We start from the raw sequence: 25,271 nt of genomic DNA on the forward strand, positions 1-25,271 counted from the left end.
ATTTTTTTAAAAGAAGGTATTGGGTAGAATCTTAACGTTTGTGTTAAGTACACTGTTTGACTTACTGGATTTACATACCTACTGCCCTAAAGCTGAACGCTACTAGTGCAAAAATTCCAATTCTTCATAGCCGGGATGATTTAAGTATTTAGATACTTGCATGTTTCTAATGTGTTTGAAATTGAAGCTTTTTCAAAGTGGGTTTAAGGCGTCATTTGAAAAGGAATTGACAAAACCTTATAGATAACGACATCGAAGCCAACCAATACGTAGAAAGAGTTTGATGCCTTGCAATTTCAACTGCTAAAAGGTCTTGAGAAATTTAAAAGTCTTATGGTTCCAATCCTAGTAGCATCGTTTATTCATTATATTTAAACAAAGGTAGTAGGTGACTAAGGCCTCGTGCTCGTTACCGATGGCGGCCTCCCACGCATGTATAAAGGTGGTCATGGCGTAAATAAGGGATTTACACAATGGTAGATGTATACAAAACGCAGAATACACAATGTATAATATATATTTAATATTTATTTAATAATGCAATACATACGTGCAGTGCGATATACAACTATCATCATTATTACTAACATTACATAAAAGAATATTTTATAGCTATAGAAAGAAATATTTCAACAGCTGAATTTATGTATGAAAATAAAAACTGCATGAAACGTAGCACGCCTAATAGTGCAGGTTTCACACAATTTACGTTATAAAACTTTTAGTATATATAAAAATCTGTTATGTACACTACAAATGTAAATAAATTGTATATTTGAGGTAGTTAAGTAAAGCAAGTGGCTTCTGTAAGTTAATGTAAGAGATCTGTTTATAGTAGGATGTGATACCAAGTACAATAATATAAATCTTAAAATATGGCCTTAAATACTTTGGATAACAAATTATAATCAGTCTTAAATAAAAATGGCTTTATAAATTATCTATAGCGAATTAAAAAAATATTGCGAGAATAAAAACGTAAATAGTGACACAACTTTGGTTATACGAATTAAACGAACCAATCCTCTGGCATATGTCTCTATTCTTTATACAGCGAACTAACAAACATCTAACATTTGAAAGTAATTTGGTGAACACAGTGAGCAAACGTGATATCTAAAACAAACGACTGTGGCAATAGCGCTTTTGTCTTCTTTCAAAAAAGATACTACTAATGGAATGTAATTTTGTTTGATTTATTATTCAAAAAGGCACATCATGTGAAATTTTGATGCATTAAAAACTTTCTGGTAAAATTGGTCCACCAAGGTATCGCCTGTCTATTTAGTAGAATCAACAAACTTAACAATAAACAATATAATTATCAGTCTTCCAATGTATAATTAATAATATGAACGTAGGTGATGTACAATAGGCATTGCACTTACTTTTTTTAATATTATAAGCTGTCATGAACAGTTTATGTGTACAGTGACTAGACCCCTGTCAGTCTATTCATTATGTTATACATGGATATGTGAAAAATCTGTAAGTATTTAGGTGTATCAGTCTAGAAAATCACAGCTATGGAACGAAATGAATAGGTCATCAGACCGATCTATGGCATCGTGCAACTACCACTGTCAAACATACCTTTAATGTGCTAATAAAATGTTGCAAAAGGTGCAACACAAGACTCTTCAAATACTCTATCAGTATATAATTTAAAATGTATTAACAATACTATATTATGCAAAATGTTGCCTTTACCTTCGCACCTAAACTGCTAACCTACATACTATACAAACCTATCTGAATGAGATACACATTTCTAGATAACCCCAAACCAACTAAAAGAATCTGTTAAACAAGAGATAATCACAATTTGAAATTAAAACAAAATTATTAACGAGGGCTGGTTTCAATTAAAATATATGATGGTCCTTTACCAGCAGCAGAAACTATTTACAACGTATTCATATTGAATATGATCTACCAAGTTAACGAAACGAATTTGCACCATGGAATAAGATGAACGAGGCTAACTATTGCACTGAACTGGATGGCAGTGATAGATATACCTAGTTTATCTTCATTTTCCCGTTGTATTTTCAGTAGACCACAACATTTGCACTTTAATTGCTTTAGCGAAACATCTCACAGACATAAACTAAATAGATTTTTGGTGATAAAATGGTGACCTATATTTAATTTAGATCTGTGTTTTAAAAAGTACATGTTATGTTTAAGAATCAGCACCTCTAGAAAGCAGGCTTAATGCCCCCCAGCAAAAATAACAAGAACTATTTACATCTTTCTTTAAAGATTATTTAAAGATCAACAAACACCGGTTAATGTATGCAACACCTAGACCTACGCTTGCTCCGCAACATAAATCAGTCTCATTACATAGTGAAACGTAAACCTATCAGTCTTATGAGTTACATTCCGTTGCGAGGAACTTGTAGCAAACGTGAGCTGGTCCCTGTGCTTATGTAAAACAAACAGGCACTCTGAGACATCTATTCTACACTAATCTAAGTGAGTACGGGTGGAGTAACCACAGACAATACATATTGCACTGAACTCAAGTCAGAAATCCGGCAAATACATAAAATATATATGAAGAAACTTAACACTGGTTTAAAACTATATTGGCAGTTTTAGTTAAGGCTATTCGGCCTCTTCTACACTTACCTCTCGCCGGGTTTCTTCCCTTAATACATCTTTTAACATTTCCTCTTTCTTCATAATCGTAGACACTTGATTCATAGGGGGCATTATAACTCTCGACTCTTGCTTTCTGCCGACCGATAAATCTTCGACCTGATCTTCGTCGTCGTCTCTTTCTCGTTCAGAACTGCCATTTGTTTCACTATGGTGGTGTTCACTGCCCGGAGCAGGCGATGGGGTCATACTGTTGTGGTGCATATATTTCATCATACAAGAGGGGCTGGGACTTCGCGGAATGCCTTGGTTAGGTGGGCTGGTAGAGTGACCAGTTACGGCGGCGTGCGCGACTGCCGCTGCGGCCATGGCCGCTAGCGCTTCTCTTTCGTCGCTTCCTCTACCGTCCAACGCGTGTTGTAAAAAATTGCTAGCTTCCAACAGAGCGGAATGGTTGTTCAAACCTGGATCGTCGCTTTCGGATAAATGACCGCCGTACGGGGAACTTGTGCCGCTTAAACCATACGGGAAGCACGCGTTACTGCCGTTGGAACCTCGTTTAAATGGGCGACTCGTGGTTATACCGAGCTTTTTCACTTTGTCGTAGAGTGTGCGCGATGGTACTCCGTATTTTCGAGCCGCTTGCAAGGCACTCATTCCGTTACGCACTGCGTCGATCGCAGACATAATATCGTTTCGAGTGTACTGCTTGTAACGCTTCCATTCTGGTTTTTGGGACGGAACGTACGTCGCTATACTAGACGCCACGCTTCGCATATCACTTGGGTACGATTGAGGAGAAGAGGAGGGAATTGCTAGTTTTGACTTTTCTTCATCCTCCATAATCGTAAGATCCGTATAGGGGGATTGCGCATCCTCCAACGGTTCGTTTTTCATATGCTGAAAACATATACGTTAGAAACGTGTTAAGCTTGCTGTAAAAGTGGTACCTTATCATGATCAACTGAATTAGAATGTATATTTTCGTTATTGTCAGTGTGGCAAACTAAACTGACAGGTTGCGAGGAATCGGCTTGACCTTGACCAAGAACCGTCCTAAGAATTGGAGTATCTCTATTCATCAATAAACTAGAAAGTTTTTTCCTTTTCAATGGCGATAAATCAGAATTAGCTGCTTCGTAACAACTGCTAAGCATAGCTGCTGCAGCTGTTGCTGCGGGATGCGGGTGGTTTTGAGGAGGCACGGGCGATGGGTGATGAGGCATTGGTAAACCCGGCACTGCCCACATGGGCAAATTCATTCGAGAATTTCTTTCGACGTTAGGGGATTTCCCATACATATTGTATGGGTTTTTATTGTAAGACATACCGCTGGTTGAGTGTGGAGGTGAGCTATTGCTGTTACTGCCATGGGAAGGTTGAATGCTGGGCGTAGAAGTCGTAATGTTGAGGGGTGAATGTTGAGGCATCGGTTCATCATCTCTTGGATGTAAAGCGGGATGATCAGTTCCTCGACTTTCTTCAACTAAACCCTTAACTTTAAGCGCTTCGGCAATTTTGAGCAACGCGGCTAGTTGATCTTGAGCAACATTTACTTCGCCACGATACATATATTCTAAAATGGCCTTTATCTCTCCATATTTCACGTCTTTTAACACTACAACGGGGTGTTTGCACGACAGGCTTGCGAATAAGCTTTGAAAATACGGGGAGCATGCTGCTAGAACAATTTTATGGCACTTTATGGGACTTCCTCCATCACAGGCGAGCGTTACATCGGTAAAGGCCTCGTTTTGTAGCAGTTCATCAAATACTGTTAGCAAATTCGAACGGTGATTATTCCACCTCAAACAATATTGCTGCGCCGTGCTCCCCATTTTGTAAAATTTCGATGTGCCTCTTTGGCGGTCACTAAAAAAGAAATGTACGATTAGGGTGAAATATTGAAAATTATCACATTAGCACTAATTTACCAGTGCTGAGAATATATTTCAAAATTATCACTGTTGAAATTTATTTAGAATATTCAAATAGCAAAGTTTGTGAAATATCAATAATTTCGATGTAATATTTAATATAAACACACTGGGGGTAAATAAAAATGCATTTTTAGATTCTGATGTAATCTATTTGCACTAAAATTGTTTAATTTATTTGATTAAGTCTATTTGGGCACGCATAAAGTTCATCGCATCACGAATTGTTCAACACTAAGAAAGGGTTCATTTTTGGGTGAACAACTGGCTTAGGTGTATTGGTTCCCATTAGTAATTCGATGAAGATTAGCAGAAAAAAATTTGCAGAATAAATTATATACAAGCACGGCGTGTTATTTAATTTGGGTATCTAACATTAATATCTCCCATCATTTGTGGTATTTCCGGTTGGATTTCGTAACCTCGACCGCGCGTTGGCACTTGCTTCGTAGGATTTTGGTAATAAAAAACTGAATTTCCCATAGAGACAGGCATCCCTTTGGGTTGCTATAAAAGTGTAATTAGGACCTAAAAGTAGGTACTCATGTAAGCGATAGTAATAAAACCTACACCTCTTTGTCGCTCGTCTGTTCACGCAGACAGGAAATTTAATTTTGGTTTGAAAAACTTAAAAGTAAAAACAATTGCAGAGGGGTTGTTTGCATCAATACCTGACTAATTTAGTAGGTGACTCACCGAAATAAGGGTAAATTAGCGCGAAAATATAAAAAGAATAGTAGCTAATAATATAAACATACGTTCAATATTAATCCAAAGTAAATGATGGGCGCGTCACCCCTACACACCCGGAAGTAAACACAAACAACACCAACGTTCGCATAAAAAACATTTTTGCAAAAATTTAGCCGAAGAAAAATTAACGGCGGCCCGTTCCCTCGTTCCTTAATGAACACATGTACTGGCAACTTTCGTTTGTGCTTTAGCATACGCATTTACCCCGTCCCGTATGCGGACACGCAATCCTATTGGTCACATGAAGCCGTCAAATTTCCTTACCCCGCCGTGTCTAACCCTTATTTATACTACGCACCCATCCGGACGTAAAAAATTATAAACAATTAAAAAAGGCACGCTGAATTTACTCGTGCGTGTATATAGAGCTTTAAGAACGTTTCATGAACGTGAGCTTAATCTGTATTTACCATAACAGGAAGTAACGTTAGATAATCAATGGTAGTAGGTACCTAATTATAGCAGGAAAGGGTTTTTTAAAACGCATTTTGCATCTTATACCTGTTAGTTGTATCTTAATCATTACGATATAGGTAACGAATTTCTAATGGTTTAAGGACAACGGGGTTCAGTACTTATTTGATCATTAAAAGCACAAGGCCAACATCATTTTTATAACGAATGGGTTTGAGATTTCGTATTAATTACGTCTTGCTAATGACACGGATACGATTGCACAAATCTGAATATCCTTTCACCGTCATTTTTAGCAGATGAGACCAACCTCACTCATAAAGAAAGCAAAGTAGGTAATGCGTGCCAGGGGCAAAAGGGTAAATCGCTGCATGGAGTTTTTCGCGAAGTCTGATCACAAATTGTAAAATACAGGTTTCACTTCACTAACCCTTTATATATTTGCATATTTTTAACCCCAAAGATTTGTCAAACCAATGTTGAGAATTGTTCGTTCGAATTGCCAAAATTTGAGTATGACATCCAATATTTCAAAAATTAAACCTTGATTAATGAAGGATGCATGGAATAATAAAATTTGCGCTATTTTTTTTTCAAATATAGGAATTAGGTCATGATAAAATCGCCACATTAACCGTAGCCTAATTCATCATGAGAGAGAATCTTAGGAGCAAATATAAAAAAATGATTCTAATTTCCTTAGGTATATTCAAAAATATGTAAAGTGAAGCGTTACCTATTGATTCTTACCACAATAAAAGGGAATTAAACTAACCCGACGACTACCCCTTCAGATGTACCTAAGGACGGTATGATCCTGATTATGCCATCATTATTAATAATAATCCTTTTTATGCGATGTAGATAGCTGCTACAATAAATAATATCTTTAACAAGACAATGCAGCTTGCATCTTCAACGATAGAGGACAAGACGCCTTTTTGAATCCGTGCATGCATTTTTGTCAAGAACATCCGCGTGTAGGTATTCTGGGAACATTCTACAACAATTTGAGAATATTCAATCGCTACCTATATAAATTGTTCATGAGACTGGGACAAAAACTATAAAAAGCCGTACAAAAAATTTTATCAAAATTCAGAGAGCAAAATTCAAGAAAATCGAAGACAAATTTTTGAAAATTAAAATGAATTAAGAAATTAAAATTGAAGTAAGAAACAGAAAATAACATAATTCAATATGAAATGTGCGATACCCTCACCTAAATCCGCACGTAATCGACCTTCCTACAAGCGGTTTATACTATCTCTTACTACGGTATGCAATATATTATTATATTAACAAAATTGTTATAATTATATGGACTAGTAGGGCTTAGAGTCATGACACAAAATTTAGCTTTCAAGTATCATATAGACAAGTTTTTTTTTAATTGTTTTGGTTTTGTATAAATAAAGACGCAATCTGTACCAATTATGAGCTATGTACCAAAAATTCACTACTTGACATATATTGCACGTATCGAATCGTGGCGAGACAAAAATATGATAAGACACCAGTCCAAAGTCGATTAGTTACAGGAGAAATAATTTCAATTAGTTTGTCGTTCGTTTATCACAAAGCTTGAAATCGCGACTGTTATCAAATTCCACGTTTTTTTTCTCGTTTTATGTGTTAAAATCCAGGGTGTCCCTGGGCTATTCATATCCAAACGAAAAGGAGAATATTTTTAAAATTTGACAGTGTATTAATGCTAATAAGAGAATTTGTCTAAAACATATTCTTGTTCTGGGTACTTTCGGATATGCCAGAAGATGATGCCAATTTGCTTATTTTAAATGGAACACCCTATATATCATTTTATTTTTAGATTCTAAGTAAAATTTTATTTATTTCATTTGTGTCAAAAATGACGTGTGTACTGCGTAGATTAAATAAACGATGTTTTGTCATTCATTTGAGGGACTAAAGTGTCACTTCTTCTCCCGAAGGGACACTAAACATCATTCATAATTTAATGAATAATGGTGACTTATTAACGAGCTCCTAGCGAATTTATAATTTTGCGGTGTCTGTCCGTCTGTCCGCCCGTCCGTCCGTTAGCACGATATCTTGTAAACAAATGGATCGATTACGATGAAATTTTGCAGGTGGATTCTTTATCAAATCTGTAGATCGGAGTGCGTGAATTGGCAGTGTAGGCCAAAAATAAAGAATGCCCTTTCGACATCTCCGAATTGCATGAACTATGGGCATAACTTTAACCATATAAAACGCAATTCCAAAAGTTGAACCTAAGCGATCACCATTTGTTTACTGTGCCCTCTTCGCATCTCGACCATTTACAAGCAAACAACTAATTTTTCAAAAATTATTAACAAGCGACCTAATAATAAACGCGCACTGACCAAATATGACAAACCCAACGATGTGTCTGACTCTTTTTTCCTAGAGTATTGTATGTCATAACATAATTGTTGTTTCGATGCAATCATAATTTTTCCGAAAATGTTTTTACGTAGAAAGAAAACTACTGTCCGCGATATACGTAGTTTATTTTCCATTCTGACATTTGTTTAAGCAACATGACAATTTTTAGTATCAAGAAGTATTCAACGCGATTTCGGTAGTATAGACTAGAGAGGGAAATCAATCTGAACATACAATTGAAACCTACCACTTCCGATACGTCATTGGAAAGCTTTTCATTACCACCATAAAAGACGCATTCGGGTAATACGCTCGTAATTTATGTTCCACAAAAGTTCATTTTATATAGGTATGTAATTCATTTAACAATGATGAAAACACCTACATATGCCTACTTACACCCCGACAACAAGGATATCTCACAGTTTTGGTATTAGTAGATTTTTCTAAGGCATTTGATACTATAAATCATAAGCTTCTTATATCAATACTGAATCATTACGGCTTCGATGTGTCTGCGGTACAACTTATTACCTCTTACCTTGAAAGTAGGCAGCATTGTGTACTTATGGATAACATTAAATCTTCTTTACTTGATGTACATAGTGGAGTCCCACAAGGCTCCATTTTGGGCCCACTTTTATATGTCATATATTCAAATAATATCTGCAGGGACTTTAAAAGCTGTAAATTTCATCAGTATGCTGATGATACACAGGTATATTGTTCATTCCCACCGTCTGATACATCTGATGCAATAAAATTAATAAATAAAGAACTTGAAGTGCTTGTCCGAACTGCTACTAACCATAATTTATTTATTAATTCAAAAAAGTCCACTGTGCTGCTTTTTGGACGAGATAAAGCTAGAATCCAGAACTTGGATCTCATTAGGATTAAAGTGCAAGGATCGGTATTGAAAGTCTCGCACGATGCAAGAAATCTTGGAGTTTTAATGGACTCTAACTTTAAGTATGTTAGCCATATTAATAATTGTTTGCGCAAGGCATATTCTACTCTAAAGCGTTTGTATCCGAATAGACATCTTTTATCTACTAAAACCAAAATAACCCTAACAGATACCCTTGTTTTGTCACATTTTAATTATTGTGATGTTTTGTTTCATGCATGCATTGACACAGTTACTGCCACCCGTATACAAAGAGTGCAGAATTCTTGTTTGAGATTTATTTATGGCATTGGGCGCAGAGATCACATTTCACATAAGATGATCGAGGTGGGATGGCTTAATATGTCTCAGCGTAGAATGTTGCATTCTCTAGTTCTTTACCATAAGGTTATTATCACCCAAACACCAAGTTACCTAGCTGATCGTTTAGAATATAGAACTAGCTTACATAATCTAAATTTGCGCCATAGAAGGTCTACTAAATATCCCTTTCCATCACACTGCTTACTTTGAAAAATCGTTCACATATAATATATGTAAGCTGTATAACATGATTCCGTCCCCTCTTAAAAATCTTCAACCTCTCGGCTTCAAAAATAAAATCAGACAATATCTGAAACTGGAGCTACCTAAATGAACTGGTGTGTCTTAAGATTTTAGTACGTATACTTGTTTTTTTATTTTTGTTTGCTTTCCTCTCTTTGTATTCAAGTAGTAATTTGTTTCTGAGTGCTAGCGTAATTTACAATTTATATTTTATTTTCCTATAACGAGTTGGGGTTACATGGTAGAACAGGGTTGTCAAAACACTGAATGTAGTCCCATTTCCCGTATACATTATGTGTTACTCATTTATATATATTTTATACTTATTTGGTTTTGGTATTACGTGGAAATAAATGTCATTATTATTATTATTATTATAAGACCAAACAATTCACCAAAACGCAATTTTCTCGACAGAAAATACATTTAACTTTAATTTTAGTTAATTGCATTACCTGTGTGTCTATATTTAACATCTGCTGTCAAGGGACGGGAAAATGCGTGGAAAACATTTTCTTTTGTCGTTTAATTGCTAAATGAATTGATGGTGTTATTTACGGATCTATGTTAAACTGCAGGGTTTATTCAATGCGTCTTTTATTGTAGCAATGAAAAAGCACTTTTTAGGAATTTTCCAATGATACGTTGCAATTTCACACTTCGCGATGGCAATTTTTACCATTTTTTAAATACTTTTAAGATGGTGCAAAGCAAGGGACAAAGATATGATCCATTGAAGCTTTTTGAATTTCCACCCTGTACACTGTACAGTGTGTGCAATTTTAGTGGAGACTGCAGTGTAGCTCAGGTGCTTTTAAAGATAGAGACTTGATGTTGTCGCAGCCATTTTTTTTGTCAAACTTTTAATACCACAAACCGAAAACATAATTCTATAAAAAACATAGGTCCCTTTAATCAGGAAAAATAATGCAAAAATAATACAAAAAACTCACGTTAAAATGTACGGGGTGATGCACTTAAAAAATGCCAACTTTGGGTCAAATCTCAGAAACGGTGGTCCAAATTTTGTTATACTACGGCTCTGGATTCGACTTAACAATATCTAAAAAATGCAGTTTTGAACTTTTTTCTACTTTACAATTCAGAAACAAAGGTAGCTAGATTAATTCTGCTTGTGGTATTAAAAGTTTCACAAAAAAGTGGCACAGGGTCAAGAAAACCTAAGATACACTGCGGACTTAACCAAAACACCACATACCTCGGACACAATGTACTGTATTTTGTAAGGAAATTATTTATTCAACATAAAGTAACTAGTATGGCAACTAATTAAAAAAGCAAAATTGTGCTGTTATTAATTCGAGTTAAAAAAAATCAGAAATCAGACTATTTTCGCTTCTTCGTTACTGTACATGGTTTGTACTTTTTAAGTATAATTATGATCTTTGAGTAAAAGAAGTGAATTTTTTTTAGTAAATACAAAAAAATGAAGTTAAGATGAGTGCTCGTCCCCTAGATTAATGCTATCTAAGTTTTCTTTTCATATCATTTACATTGTGCTAAAGGTTTTAAAAATGATTTAGTAAACCTTACGAGTATGTTTCGCTTGTAAAAATTACAATGCTTGTTTTTAGAGTAAAAGTCGAGTCGCTCTATTATTTAATTCAAATACAATTACCAAAGCACCATTACCTGGTTAATTGGGGGAAAAAACACAAACTAGAGCAATGTTTGTTTCTTTGAAATATAAAGACCGCCAATCTAGATTTTTGTTTACAAAATCATCTTCTTTTTTGTCTTTATTTTTGAATAGGCTGCTCTACCAACCCAACCCGCTATGCATTTACAAATACCCATGCCCGAACGCGGATTCGAACCAGGGACCTTTAGTACCGCTGTCCAGCTTGAACTGAACTGTTCCCGTCCCCGTGGAAACTCGGAAACGTTCCCGTCATACGTCCAACCATTCTTCAAACTTGCATCGCAATTGGATGAACGGTTTAATAAGAGTTAAACAGACAGACAAACAGACAGATAAACATTCCTTTTATTTATATAGATAATAGCAGGCATAATGCCATTACAGTGTGCACATTTTAAATCCTTTGAGGTTTTATGAGTTCCGTTTCAGGACATGGTGGTCAAACTTGCATCGCCCCATGGCCCACTAATAGCTACAATTATTAGAATATGAATAGTAGGGATACGTTATCTTTCGCCTTCTTACGTGCCGGGTACAGTAGTGCGATAATCACACCGTGCGCATTTGAATCCTTGAGGACTTTTGTGTTGCAAAATCACACTGTGCACATTTTATATACCGTATTTGAAAGTGTATCGAAATTCTTTTGAATTTTGCTTTGTACTGGAACCAAGACGTAGGCAGGCGGGTTATGTGTAGATGACTAATGTAGAGTCAGTACTATGGCCCCATGGCCCACTAATAGCTACAATTATTAGAATATGAATAGTAGGGATACGTTATCTTTCGCCTTCTTACGTGCCGGGTACAGTAGTGCGATAATCACACCGTGCGCATTTGAATCCTTGAGGACTTTTGTGTTGCAAAATCACACTGTGCACATTTTATATACCGTATTTGAAAGTGTATCGAAATTCTTTTGAATTTTGCTTTGTACTGGAACCAAGACGTAGGCAGGCGGGTTATGTGTAGATGACTAATGTAGAGTCAGTACTATGGCCCCATGGCCCACTAATAGCTACAATTATTAGAATATGAATAGTAGGGATACGTTATCTTTCGCCTTCTTACGTGCCGGGTACAGTAGTGCGATAATCACACCGTGCGCATTTGAATCCTTGAGGACTTTTGTCTTAAGAGATATCGTTTCAGAATATGTTAAAGATTTTGTTCCAAAACTACAATGTGTGCACTTTAAATCTTTTGAAGTATTGCGTATTTTTAAGCGGGAAGCGGTTATTGGTCATTATGACACACTGCGTTGGAAATGATCAATAACCTATACCTTTCATTTGATGGTTTTTAATTGGACGGTTGGTAAGACTGAAACATTGATGATTTGACGGTTGTTGTCATTACCTTTATAATAACTTTCTTATTTTTTTCGTGTTTTTTTCCGGTATTTTAACAGCTATTTTGCTATTGGGGTCGGCGACCAATCCAACAAATCAAAGGTCATGAAAATCGCTAGCCGTTCTTGAGTTACAAGTGGTGCACGACACGACTGTGTTTTATTTGCAAAGATTTAGGCGAGATCGCAACCCAAACCTAGCAAAATCTATGACATACTGAAATCTCAAACTCTCAGACGCACTGACGGACAGAAGTAAAGGTTTTAGCAGTATGTTGTATTAAATTATGCAAAAAAGTTATGAGAGTTATGAGTTTCTAATTTTCACCGTCATGAAAAATTCATATAACTTGAGATTTTTCAAAAATACTAAAATGTGTACGTGTACTACAAAAATAAAGAGCCACCAAGGTTTCTCATTTCTGCTTAACGTTAGCCATTTCATAGGTTAGTTACTTATAGGTTCCTATAGGTAGCTTTTGGTACAATACTTTAGCCGAAATTGGCATTTTAACACTATTTATGTAACATTATAAACCGAAAACAAGGCTAAAAACATAATAAACAGAAACTAGGACGATTAACAATTAACAATTCCAAGATTTTTTTATCTTTTTATTATATAAAGAACTTTTGCAATTTTCATAAAACGCTTTTCGTCTATTATTCAAACACCTTTCGATATTTTGATTTTTGCTTTGTACCTTGCAAAAATTTGATTAATGTCACCTGGACATTAACAAAAATAAACTTGTAACAAATATAGCAAACGAGCTCCTGAGTCACACAAAATTCTATCAGTTCATCCTTGGGTGATGGTAAACATAATACTGAAAACAGGATTGTAAAATTCGAAACTATTTGTGAGTTACACGGTTTCGAATTTTCCGATTCCAACCAGGAACACATCAATAGGAAAATGCCACCCCAATATTGCTAAATGAGAATATAGTAAATATTAGGCAATTTTGATGCAGATCTAAGCTCGTTTTTGAAAATTTAAAATTTTCTTAGATTTTAGAAACAAAAAGGGATTATCAAACACAGAGACTTAATTACCTCAAAATTCTTTTGATTCGAGAACCAAATTCGTCTTATTTAAGGTGTTAAAATAGTCTGCACTGGCAAATGTGAAACTTCGAAGATAAATGGTGTGTAGACTTATATTTCAAGGGTTTTCGGTTAGAAGAGCTTAACAATTCCTCTGGCACAATTACCAATATAACTATTGACCAGTGAAAAGCAAACTAAAACAGATTGAAGGTGAAGATCAAGCAAAATAAATATAAATTCAAATCCTCTTAGTAATCAGTAATATCCTAGGCAGAGGCACCTGTTTTTTAAACAGTGATTGCACAAGTTGGTAATTCTCCTGTAACAAATTAACTACAGAAGCCAATTCAATTTAGAAGAAAAATATCGTCTAATTACTAATTAGAAAGTTACAAACGAAAATTACATTACCGACATAGCAGCTTGATAAGCAAACTTCAATTTAGTTAATTTTTGCGTTCTTTTTTGTCAACTCGAATTCAATTTTGCTATAACATTAAAATATGTAGTTTGCGTTACAATAATTGATCAGCAATTGAGCTTGAGTGAACGTGGGCAATTTTACGGTTTTTGGAACCTTGAACCATGAAGTTCAAGAGTTGAGATGACCAAAGGGGTAAGCTGCGCGAATACCGATAGGGGTGGTACCTTTTTAAGATATATTTGTGGTATAAGCGTGCAACAGTTGTTACAATCGATGAAATAAGCAAAATATATTAGAGAGGTCATTTTTTAATGGGTCATTACGAAAATTCTTAATTACTGCAGGTAAATGGCTACAGGTTTTTTAGCGCTAAAAAGTCAATTGTTTCTTTCGCATTACGTAATATCTGATTATAACACATGTGCATTTAAGTGATGTGGGATGATATCGTTAAATAAGGGTTAATGCAATGTGTGAATTGAGTGTGTACGCCGCGTACGAAGAGTATTACTTAATGTACTTAGTATTTGAACACGTGTCCTCTTACCAAAGTCCAATCACACGGCTAGTAAAATATGAAAAACAGTCAAGGATGTGGCTTTCATTAAGAGTATGATTAGTGTTTTTTAAGGTGCAAATAATAAACAAAACAAACACTCCCACTCAAGGACAATTACCTAGTAATAATTTTTCTTGAAGCCAATAGCTACAGTAATTTAAGGAAAAGTGTAATTTACTGTCACCGCCACATTGTTAATTAAGAAATTGTTACAATTAATTGACGGTATCTCGTATAAGTCACTCACTAATAGTCGGTATACTTCCACTAAAGGGATGAATGCGTTTCGAGCGCGAACATAATTTATACTAGGCAAAATTACGAAATTGCAGATCTTACGCACTGTTTATCCACTTCCAGAGAAAAGTTATCTTACGCAAATATTGTGCGCTTTAACTTTCGCAAAAACAAATTTCGTAGAGAAATTAATACCGGTTATATGAAACTAGGGGTGGTGCGAGCGTAAACAAAATTTGCATTTCAAATCAATGCACTTGTCACTGCGGGTTAAAAAATTACCCCCATTTTTTTTACAAAAATCTTACAACCAAAATTTACACTTACACAATTGCAACAGGTCGACAACGAAGATGTGTCACAAAAGTTCGTGTTTAATAAAATATACATTAGCACAATAACAAAACGAAACGGGACGAATTTTTTCCAAAAAATTGACAACTGTTGCATAAATTTAAATTTACGAAAAAAAATTTAGGGCCGCCAGATTACTTAGTTGCAGGCGAACTGAATGCGACTGAATGCTATCGATGACTAAATGCACGCACTCCGGCGCACTTTTTTACGCAGAACATTTCATCAAAACGCCCGCACGAATTCTGAAAAATATTTGAACGAAACCCTATGCTAGTGGGGGGTGAATAGCAAGCACACGCAACAAGCGGGGGTGCAGAGTTGTCGCGAATGGGGGAGGGGGGATTAAATACATACTCGCGGGGTAAGGTGTCTCGGCTAAGATATAGTAGAACAAGGAAAGGGTGCGTAAAAAATAGACATCGTCCTTCTCTAGTTTCCCTACTTCGGCGCATTTCCAGCACTTATATATAATTCACACGCTGTAATTAACTTCGCTATTTCAAGTTGATTTTAACCGAAGTTACATTTTGAAATTATTTACGTGAAATATTCAAACCACAATCAATTTCCCCCTCGAAAATGCAATGCCTAATTTGCGTGCTGTGTAATCATCCAAGTGATCCACTGCACTTGTTAATTAAATACAATTATCTTGGACAATGGTATCTACAGCTTGAATAAATAATAACATATTGATGTATCAAAATTCACTTTACAGCAAATATTAAGTTTTCAAATCTAAAATACGGCCTTCTTAACGTTAAAAACGTATGACGTGTGCCGCACGTAAATGATACATTTACAGGTGAATTCCGCCAGCAATTTCCTCCAATATTGAATGAAAAATCAATCCCAAAGTAGTTTAGCAATTGTAGGTGACAAAAATCAATCTGTTCTGTTGCACTCACGAGGTACTTAACAGATTGTTGGGGTAACACCACTTGCGGCAAATATAACAATTCAACTTTATAACGAAGTATGTACAAGTCGCAAATTAAAATTTCAAAATTTTACAAGAGTGACATGAAACGCCTCCATTTCAAATACGTAGAAAATGCGCCAATCTTAATATCCCTAAGTTGCGAGTGGAATATTTATTTAGGAATGTCATTTGCACAATGCCAGATTATTACCTGAGCAGGTCGTAAGAGGTGAATAAGTTTAAGGGTGTGATAGAAATTCAACCGCGTGTGATAATGGTAAAGCACGAAATATTGCTTATTCTTGATAATAAATCATGGCCATGGCAGTTCAAATTACGCAAACTAAACAGCCCTACACTGAATCTGCAATATCAATGTCTTGCAAACTGGGAATAAGCGAGCGAAAAAGGTTAAAGGAAAAATTTGTACCAAAATTGTAGGTTCTAATAGCATTCCAGTAAAAAGTAGCGTAGGAAAGAATGCAAAAAAATGCAGATAGTATCTTAGAAAATGAAGATTTTGAATTTGAACATCTCACTCTGTAATTTAGTGTAAAGAAAACAAGCTCTAGAAAATATAGTGCGTGCAGATGCTGATGAACTTCATTAAATTTCGGCTTAGAGTTTTCAAATTATGTTATATACCTATGCAGGTGAAGAGGTTGATTGACGAAAACGAACTCTCTAATCAATCGCCGTCTTTCATATATACTCACGATCAAAGTGCGTCACAATCAAAGATAAATAAATGTGTGCTCCCTCCCTTCAATCACCCTATTGACATAAAAAAGTGAAAGAATACAAAAAATCCAAAGTATCGAGTAATCTAAAGCATCTGAAAAACTTGTGGGAACTGGAAGAATCACCAATAGACATGGCTCGAGGAGGAGGACTGTGTTTCGTAGTAATGAATTTCTCCCGTTGAGACCTTTCATTAGAGAATCATGAAGGAGGATAAAACCAACCCCAGCCCCCCCCATTTTGGTAAGAGATAAGAGAGAAGGGCAGTATAAAACATTTCCTTTCGATAAGACCTTTAATTAGAATACCTTGAAAGATAACCCCCGCCACCCAGAATCTCGAAAAAAATCCACGGAGGAAATCCCCTGAAAGTATAGTTGAGAACCTTAGAAGTGGGTCCGGGTAGGGGAACAGACGGACAGACGAAACGCAAACAATAGCATTTTCTTAATAAAAAATTATCAAAGTCCTCGTATCACGTGTGAGATCGAAGGGACTTCAGCGCATTTTTGTGTGGCAGATCAGTATTCTATTAGCCACTTTCGACTCAACCATCAATAACAGATCTTGTCGAAGGCTATTACATTCACTAACCGTTTCCCACTTTCCGCGTGCACCCGCAATTCGCTTTTAAAGTTAAAATCGGGTCGGGGGCTACCACATTCCCTTTGACGGTAGCCACTTCCGACGTCCCGTTCACCCGCTATTCACTTCTATTGGCGACACGAGAAAGAGAGACAGCGATTCGAGATTTACGAAACTTTAAACCGCGTGAGTTCGCAACGGAAGGTAAAAGGCGCCCGAAGTTGACTTCTCGGAGACGCGCGCGCGCGCCTCGCAAAAGGTCGTTAATTTCGCCCCTAGGACAAAAAACAAAATTCCGCCATGCAGGAGTTGTGCGCGTTTACAACATCTTTCCGCCGACACCAATTTGAAAAGAATCGGACCAAAACTGTAATAGAAGATAGGAAAAAACTGAAAAACCTTCACGTTAGTATACTACGCTCGAGGATGACGCCCAGATGTCGCCAACCCCACATCATGTAGCCATGTCCCTAAGGTTGACAAATTTCGCGGCCTTGTATAGATACACGTACACTCGTTACCTTTATACAAGAGTTCTTCTACGCGCCCACATTTGCAGCCAGCCAGCCAGCCAAAGTGAGATTAAAAGCTACTTTTTACAAATAAATTTGCAAAAATGCGCTAAAAATGCGTTAAAAATCTAAAGTGCAAAAGATCAGAAAAGAACCTAAACAAAACTAACGGATCGAGAAAAAAACCTCGTAGTCTGAAGAATCCGAGGCATCCAAAGTATTCAAAGAATCTGTAAATGCCGAAGAGTCGGGAGCATTTGATAAAACGGAAAAGATTGGTATATTTGAAGAACCTAAAGGATCGTTCTAAGCATCGAAGAAATTTAAGAAGCTGGCACGACAAATTTATGGATTGAGAAAATGAAACAATTTAAGAAATTGGAGTAACTCGGAGAATCATACAAATTTTAATAAATTCCAAGAAACTAAATGAAGAAAGAAGAGAGAAGATCTTAAGGATCACAAAGATCTGATGGATCACTAGAATTTAGGATTTAAAAGAACTGGAAAATTTAGATGAACGAGACCGAATTAAAGAATGCCAAGTATCAGGACCAGAAAAATAAGTTAAGGATCCGATAAAATGAAAAATTCTTTAATAATTCGAACGAGCTGGTAGCTGATGAAGCTGAAGAAACAGAAAATTGAACTAATCTAAGGGATAAAGGAATCGAAGTCGAAAGAAGTCTATGTACCGGACGGACCCACGGCGAGGAACTTGGAATAATTGGAAGAAATAGAAGGATCCGAATAGAATGTGAAGCTTTAACAATTCGAATGATTTCGAAAAAAAGTAATACGAATCCGGAACATCTTAAAAATGTGATGGTTCAGATGAATCTATAGGAAACTAAAAATAAATATAAGAATTGATAAGAACCGATGAAATGAGCTTATAGTTGCAGGTGAGGAAATTAGCGGCAATGACGAGTATTAGAACTTGGTGCTTATGTTAGTAAGCAACAGTATCGATCTGTTGTAGAGATAATATGTACAAATATGAAACAAGATACGAAGAATCGCATACGATTTTCAATAGGGAAATTTTTTGCCACTCGGCTCGCATTCGGAAACCAGACTTTTACTCCGGCTCGTATTCAATGGCACAGACGGACAAAACAATCACACATTAAAAAAGGTTTTCGCCTTTTAGGGCGAGTAACTTTAGCGCATTTTTCGTGAATTGATCAGTACCGAAAGGTCATTTATGTGTATAAAGGAAAATAAGTTATACCATAAACATTCTTATAAATTATGTTTAAAATATGCGATACTTTTGCGTTTACTAGAAGAATCTTATGTTAAAAAAATCTCTATATTGCGCAGTTTGCGAATGTTTGATTTTTAGAATATGCGATATGCTTGTCTTTGCTAGAAGCAGCTGTGGTTTAAATTTCAAAAAATGTCTCTATAAAAAGGAAGTTCACATTGTGTATTTTGCGCATGCGCTCATCTGATTTTTGCAATATTTATTTATTGATTATGCTAACTTTTACTAGAAGCATATGTGGTAAAAATTTTAAAACATCTCCATAAATAAGAAAGATGACATTGAGCAGTTTGCGCATGCGCACATCTGATTTTTACAATATGCGATATGCATGCATTTACTGGAAGCATCTGTGGTTAAAATTTGGGAGCCTTAGTAGCATCGATCAACTGAATATTTTAAAGAAGTACACAAATTTTCATTAACACCTAGCATAATTCTTGGGCACGGAACGAAACATCTAACATGAAAACTCTATACGGATTGCATAATGGATTCAAATAAACACACAATTAATTGACAAAAATTTATTCCAAAACCCCTGAAAGAATTACAACAAAATTCCCGAAAGAAAGAAGTAACAAAGTTTATTTGGACATATTACCCCGCACGCAAGTAGTTAACAATTAAAATAAGAAAAATCTTAAATTACTTACAGTTTATAATCCAAATAATCTAGTCGTACAAGGTTTGCGAGGCGCACTTAACTCACATACCGAGTACAAACGCTGACAGCTTCTGAACTTCACTTTGTTTTATAACACAGAATTAGATGACAAACATTTTTTTTAGAAGCTGTTCGGACGGTAGAAACTTTTAACTTTTAATAAGAACAGAACTGAGCACTACAAGTTAACTTACTTCTGCACACGAACTGCATCTTCAATTAAACAAATAGGGCTCACTGCCTGAGAATTTAGCGTAAACACAATTTATACGGTCTTCAACCGTTGCGAAACTAGCAGAAGCCTCGTTTTCTCGTTGTCGCCAGTATTTAACGAAACAACACTTCCATCATAGAATGGTCCTTCTTTAAGAATTTTCAAATAAATCGCCAATCACAGTGAAACGCACCAAACGTCCACATTTCCGCCGACATGAAACACACAATTTTTCAAAACACCTGCATCTCCTCTTATCGGCAAAAGAACACGTGCGTTAATTAGATTTCGCCTAACAATGAAACGAATTATTTTGAAATGAACAAGTGAGCTTTTTTTTTGTTTTTCAAAAGAGGTTTTCACATTTTCCAGATTGAGAACTTTGAATTAAATGCCGGAGCACCCTATATAAATATTTTGAACTTTTTTGTATACTAGGTTCGGACTAGGTTCTATTTACGTGAATATAAATATAATAATTAGGTGTAGTCGTATGGGGATATATTAAATGTGTACAATTACAATATTAGAAAAGGTGGTCCACAAATAACAGTTTAAAAGTTTTATCTACGCATGGACATCCCTTTGTGAATACCCAATTATTCATTCTTGAGATTTGCAGTGCAGATTTTGACACCACCTTTATCTACTTAATCAAGAAGCAATGTTAAGGTCTTTTTTTGTTTAGATTTCACAGATAGCTTTATCTCTAACACAAATATTATTTTAAGATATACACTATGACAACAAACTTCAGCCTAGGACAATTTCAACAACGTATTTCAAAAACAAGATTAGCAATAATAACAATTAGCCAAAAACCTTGGAAATGTTTGCATACCATGTTTAAGCTTTCAAATCAAAACCATACTTTTTTTGAGGATTGTTCAGACTCTTTTATTGTGTTCCGTACCTCAATATCCAAAACTAATCATCCATATTTATCGTTGCTTTGATTTCCCACGTCAGATTTCCCTCATTTAGCAATGTAGATCAACTGCAACCACTCCATTCTTCCATGAGTATTCGGTTTCGAGCACCAATTTAGTTGTAGGTATAATATTCCATTTTAAATCGGTTGCAATTATAAAATATTTCCCACTTGTACTACTTCTGTTCTTATAAGGTACGCCGCGCACAAAAAGAGGAAACAAACAATAACTGCATCAAAATCTTTGGCGAGAGCACCCGTTTGCATGAAGCTGACCTTTATTGAAGTTTACAGGAAATCTATTCGAATCAGCCAATCCGTAGACTGACACCAAAATGATCAAAAATTACTGACACCTCCCTGAACCAATAAGAAGAAGGCAATCGGCTTGCTTTCCACTCCTCTACTTTTTTCTGAACCCAAGCTGTAGTCATTCTAAAATATGGCAATGTCAAAGTCAATAAGTCATTTTTGGTTGATCAACCAGCCTCCCTCACTTCAAAAGATCTCAATAACTATAATTAATTGCAGTAAAATAGGGATAGGACCCCAAAGTGACCTAGGGAAAGCTCAAAATCGTTCTAAAAGCTTAACATAGTCTTTAAAATGAGTAATCTGGGTTTTTATTCCTCTAGGGGGTGAGCATAACCTTTGGTGTGGTGGTGTGGACTTGTGCGCTTGTATAATATTTACGAATTCGAACTCCTATTCGCGATTCAACATGAACATCAGTAAAGGGGACTAAAGGGACCGAAGCCAAAAGTACCATGTCAGCAGAGTCTTCGCCAACAGAAACTTTCTGCAGCCACTTTGTTTTGGGAATTTGGCATATACCTAAGTATGTTTAAAATTGGTCAAATTTTAAAATTTGGCGTTCTTTGAATTCGTAATTAAATTCTCTGCAACTTTGATGACCAGAATGCTTTGGTAGTACTAAAGAGTACCCATAGTCTCTTTGGTAGTACCAGTATTTTTGATGCTAGAGATGACAGAAAGTCGTCAAATAGTACATTTTAGCGAATATGGGAAAAATTGTCGTTCTTCAGCAGTCGATTATTACCTTATAAATTGGTCCAGTTTTAAAGTTGAAGAGGTCAATCGACGCTGAATATAGGTAATGCCCTTTAATTTGTCTCTTGATAAGGTTTTCGCTAGGATGCGCTGTTGGGGAGTTATAAGCGAAAAACTGAAGAAAGTCCGAAAATTTGGGGCAGTTATACTCAACCCCCGGAGGGATACTGATTCAGACTATTCGTTTTCAAGACTATCCTAAGGTTTTAGAACGATTTTCAGCTTTCCCCAGATCACTTTGAAGTAGCCCCCGTTTCAGGTCTAATTTTACTGGACTAACATGGGTATCTACCAAAGGCAAATGGTGGATACATCGAGGCCTAAATCTTACGTACAGAAATAAAAGGCCTGCAAAAATTAATTAATTAATACTTCGCTTTGATAAAAAAAAAGAATGGATGCAAATGGAAGCAAGCCAAAACGTATTCCTCTACAGAAACTCATAATGTAATGTATTGTTGTTTTTATACTTGCAAAGTAAATAAAGATAAGATTAATTTTGCACATTGTAGCATACTCGCGTGCATTTACATATATAGTTCACCATACTTGTTTGGTGTTGCAAATGGTTCTGGATTATTAAACGAGGGTAGTACCTACGTACAAATATTATTTTCAAAGAAAAAAGCTCAATGACTGCTATATTATCTCTAAAAGCCAGTGTACTTTGGATATCTTGTAGATGAATAAGCATCTCTCGAGACCTAATAGTACATAATTGGTTTAAACTGGTTAATCGAGAAAAACCTTCCACAATAGACATCACTGCGATAACTTGGACAGATGAAAACGTTCAGATCCTTGATAAATTATATCAGTCAAATAACTGCTCCATTAAAGTGGATACCTCTCCAAACTTTCGATTCAATGAATCACGTTCATAGTGCATAGTACAATGGTGAAATGGCTTCAACGAACCGCATTTTTTTTAACATCAAATATTACAGTGTTCATCAATCAACAGCATCTTCTCACAATCCCAGAAAACCGCTGTCATACATTTTCTGCCGAACACTGCGGTTTCGGTTGTTTGCTAGTGCCCAATGATACATCCAATTTTCATCGCCAGTGAGAATATTTGATAAAATATTGATATCTTATTTCAAAGCATCCAAATGTTACTGGCAAATTGATTGCCTGACAAGTTGCTGTTCTGGTGTAGGGAGCCTGGTAATTTATTTCGCGGACAATTTGTTCATTCCCAACCAGGTTCCCAACTCTTCGTGTAAAATGTTTAAATCTGTTGCTTCTGATATGTGCCCTTCCATTGCAATAACTGAAACTTTAATTCCTCGATCTGTCAACACTGTATTTTCATTTCTCCTCCAGAGGCCTAGCAGTTTTAGGATCATCTTGCAGGAATTCTTCACCAGTAGGTAGATTACATGAAAATATCCCCTCCCACATAAAAAACAACGGCCCTGTGAAGATTGTTAAATGGACGGTCTGTATTAGTGTTTGTCTATCAATATATTAACAAAAGAATCCTAATCTTTCACTGTTGATATTTCCCATAAAAGAATATGAGGCTTAAACAAATAAACCTATGCAATTTCACATAACTAAAGATAAACGGGGAATAAAAGTGACATTTGCAACTATTTCCAGTCTGCTAAGGTGCCCTACCCCAAGAGGCCCAAGAACATTGTTTTTAACGTAGCCGACCACTCCTTCGGTAAGATTTTTGGTTTACTGCCCCACAACTTTCGACGAACATTGAAAACACAATCGCGCATGATTTGAGGGAGGAGTTTTGCACCCAAACCCCTGAAATACAACTGCATCTTTCCGCTATTACGAAACTTAACCCATTTAAATAACACGAATTGGAGGATTTTTTCTCTTGAACTGGAAGTTCCAGGCAAGGCCGATGTGCAATTTCAAAAATTCAAAAAACGGCAGTACTTACAATGCACGTGTGTTTTATGGGAAGCTCTATAGTAAAAATCACGCGACACTTGAATCACGGCAATTCCACATAGTACAACTACTGGCAAATTTAACGCAAAATTTTTCAGATAACTTATCGCGCGGATTACTACGCAAACAGAAAATATACGTAAATAGTGGTATTTTTTTATTTTGATACCGCTCAACCAATAGTCACTTGCGTAGTTATCGCGCTACCAAAAAATAAATTTCATTGATCAAAAAAACGTAAGGTGTTTAGTATAGACTAATTTGTGAAAGTATCGGTGTTCTTGTTATCACACTTAGTTCCGGTAAACAACAATTTACTAATTAGATTGGCAAATTAAGTTCTCGCACCTATTATTTTGTTTAAGTTATTAGTGCGCCTAATTTGGTTTTTCTAATTTGGTAAATCGCGGATTTGCCCATAGAAGGTTCAACAATCAAACTTAATGACTATGTAATCAGTGATTATAGAATTACCGTGGATTCTTGGAATAGCGTCTTAAAAAAATAATGATAATTATCTTTGCTTCGGAAAAGATAGGTCGAGGGTCGCATTTGGCGAATGATTCGCATTTGCCAACAGATGAAATTGTAATCTAGCGCTACTGGTATTTGACGAAGGTTACTTTTTTTGTTTCATTGCAGTTCAATTGCCTTTTATCAAAAGTTATCAGAAAGTAATGGCAATGAAATGCGATAAGTTGTGCGTTTGTCGTTTTTAAGGTGAAAAATATTACAAAAGTTAAACGCGTTTAACCGCAAAATGATTTATTTTAATGCGTTCCGGTGGCTTTTACTGTAAAGTAGGTATGGTACAATGTCGTAAGCGGTTGTGGTATTCATGAAGTTTTACAGAGGTCTGAAAAAAACAATGGCAGAAATTTCGTCGGGTACATTTTCTGTAGTGCTATCCATCCTCAGCTCAGTCGGAAAAACCGAGCAATTTTCCCAATCTGTGGGGTGTGAACAAATTGAAAGGACCGTAGGTAGTTCCAATATTCAGAGACCTCCATTCAAAACTGCAATGTGTTTCTAGTCCTCGCGGAAGTTCTTTTTGCCAGTTTTTTTTAGCAACATGGGGAAAGTAATTTTTGCAACATGCAAACGCGATGACCAAGTGAGAAAATGATGGTAATAAGGTAACGATCTAAACAGACCCAAGTTATTTAGTATTCTGTTCTATGCGTTTCGCCATTTTTCCTGATTTGTTAAATTGCCTAATAGCGCACTATTCCTAAT

General features: G+C 35.9%; 1 protein-coding gene across 2 annotated transcripts; it reads right to left on the reverse strand.

The window, feature by feature from the left end:
* Positions 1-501: 501 nt before the first annotated feature.
* On the reverse strand, positions 502-24,042 carry LOC116169360. 2 transcript variants are annotated; one of them, XM_031485432.1, is made up of 3 exons: positions 24,025-24,042; positions 3,558-4,479; positions 502-3,507 (listed from the first exon to the last, which is right to left on the reverse strand). In XM_031485432.1, exons 2-3 carry the CDS (start codon positions 4,443-4,445, stop codon positions 2,614-2,616), a joined length of 1,782 nt encoding a protein of 593 aa, XP_031341292.1. In that variant the 5' UTR covers positions 4,446-4,479; positions 24,025-24,042; the 3' UTR covers positions 502-2,613. The 2 variants fall into 2 exon arrangements, with proteins under 2 accessions (XP_031341292.1, XP_031341291.1); XM_031485431.1 differs by lacking the exon at positions 24,025-24,042 and adding an exon at positions 15,173-15,429.
* Positions 24,043-25,271: the final 1,229 nt, after the last annotated feature.

This window comes from Photinus pyralis, unplaced genomic scaffold (assembly GCF_008802855.1).
Source record: "Photinus pyralis isolate 1611_PpyrPB1 unplaced genomic scaffold, Ppyr1.3 Ppyr1.4_LG4, whole genome shotgun sequence".
NCBI classification, from domain to species: domain Eukaryota; kingdom Metazoa; phylum Arthropoda; class Insecta; order Coleoptera; family Lampyridae; genus Photinus; species Photinus pyralis.

Bases quoted from the DNA above. Each gene is read 5' to 3' on its own strand.
- LOC116169360 (XM_031485432.1), bottom strand. From the start codon at position 4,445: ATGGGGAGCACGGCGCAGCAATATTGTTTGAGGTGGAATAATCACCGT. The intron at 3,508-3,557 runs GTACCACTTTTA...ATATGTTTTCAG, and splicing joins ATTCAGTTGATCATGATAAG to CATATGAAAAACGAACCGTT.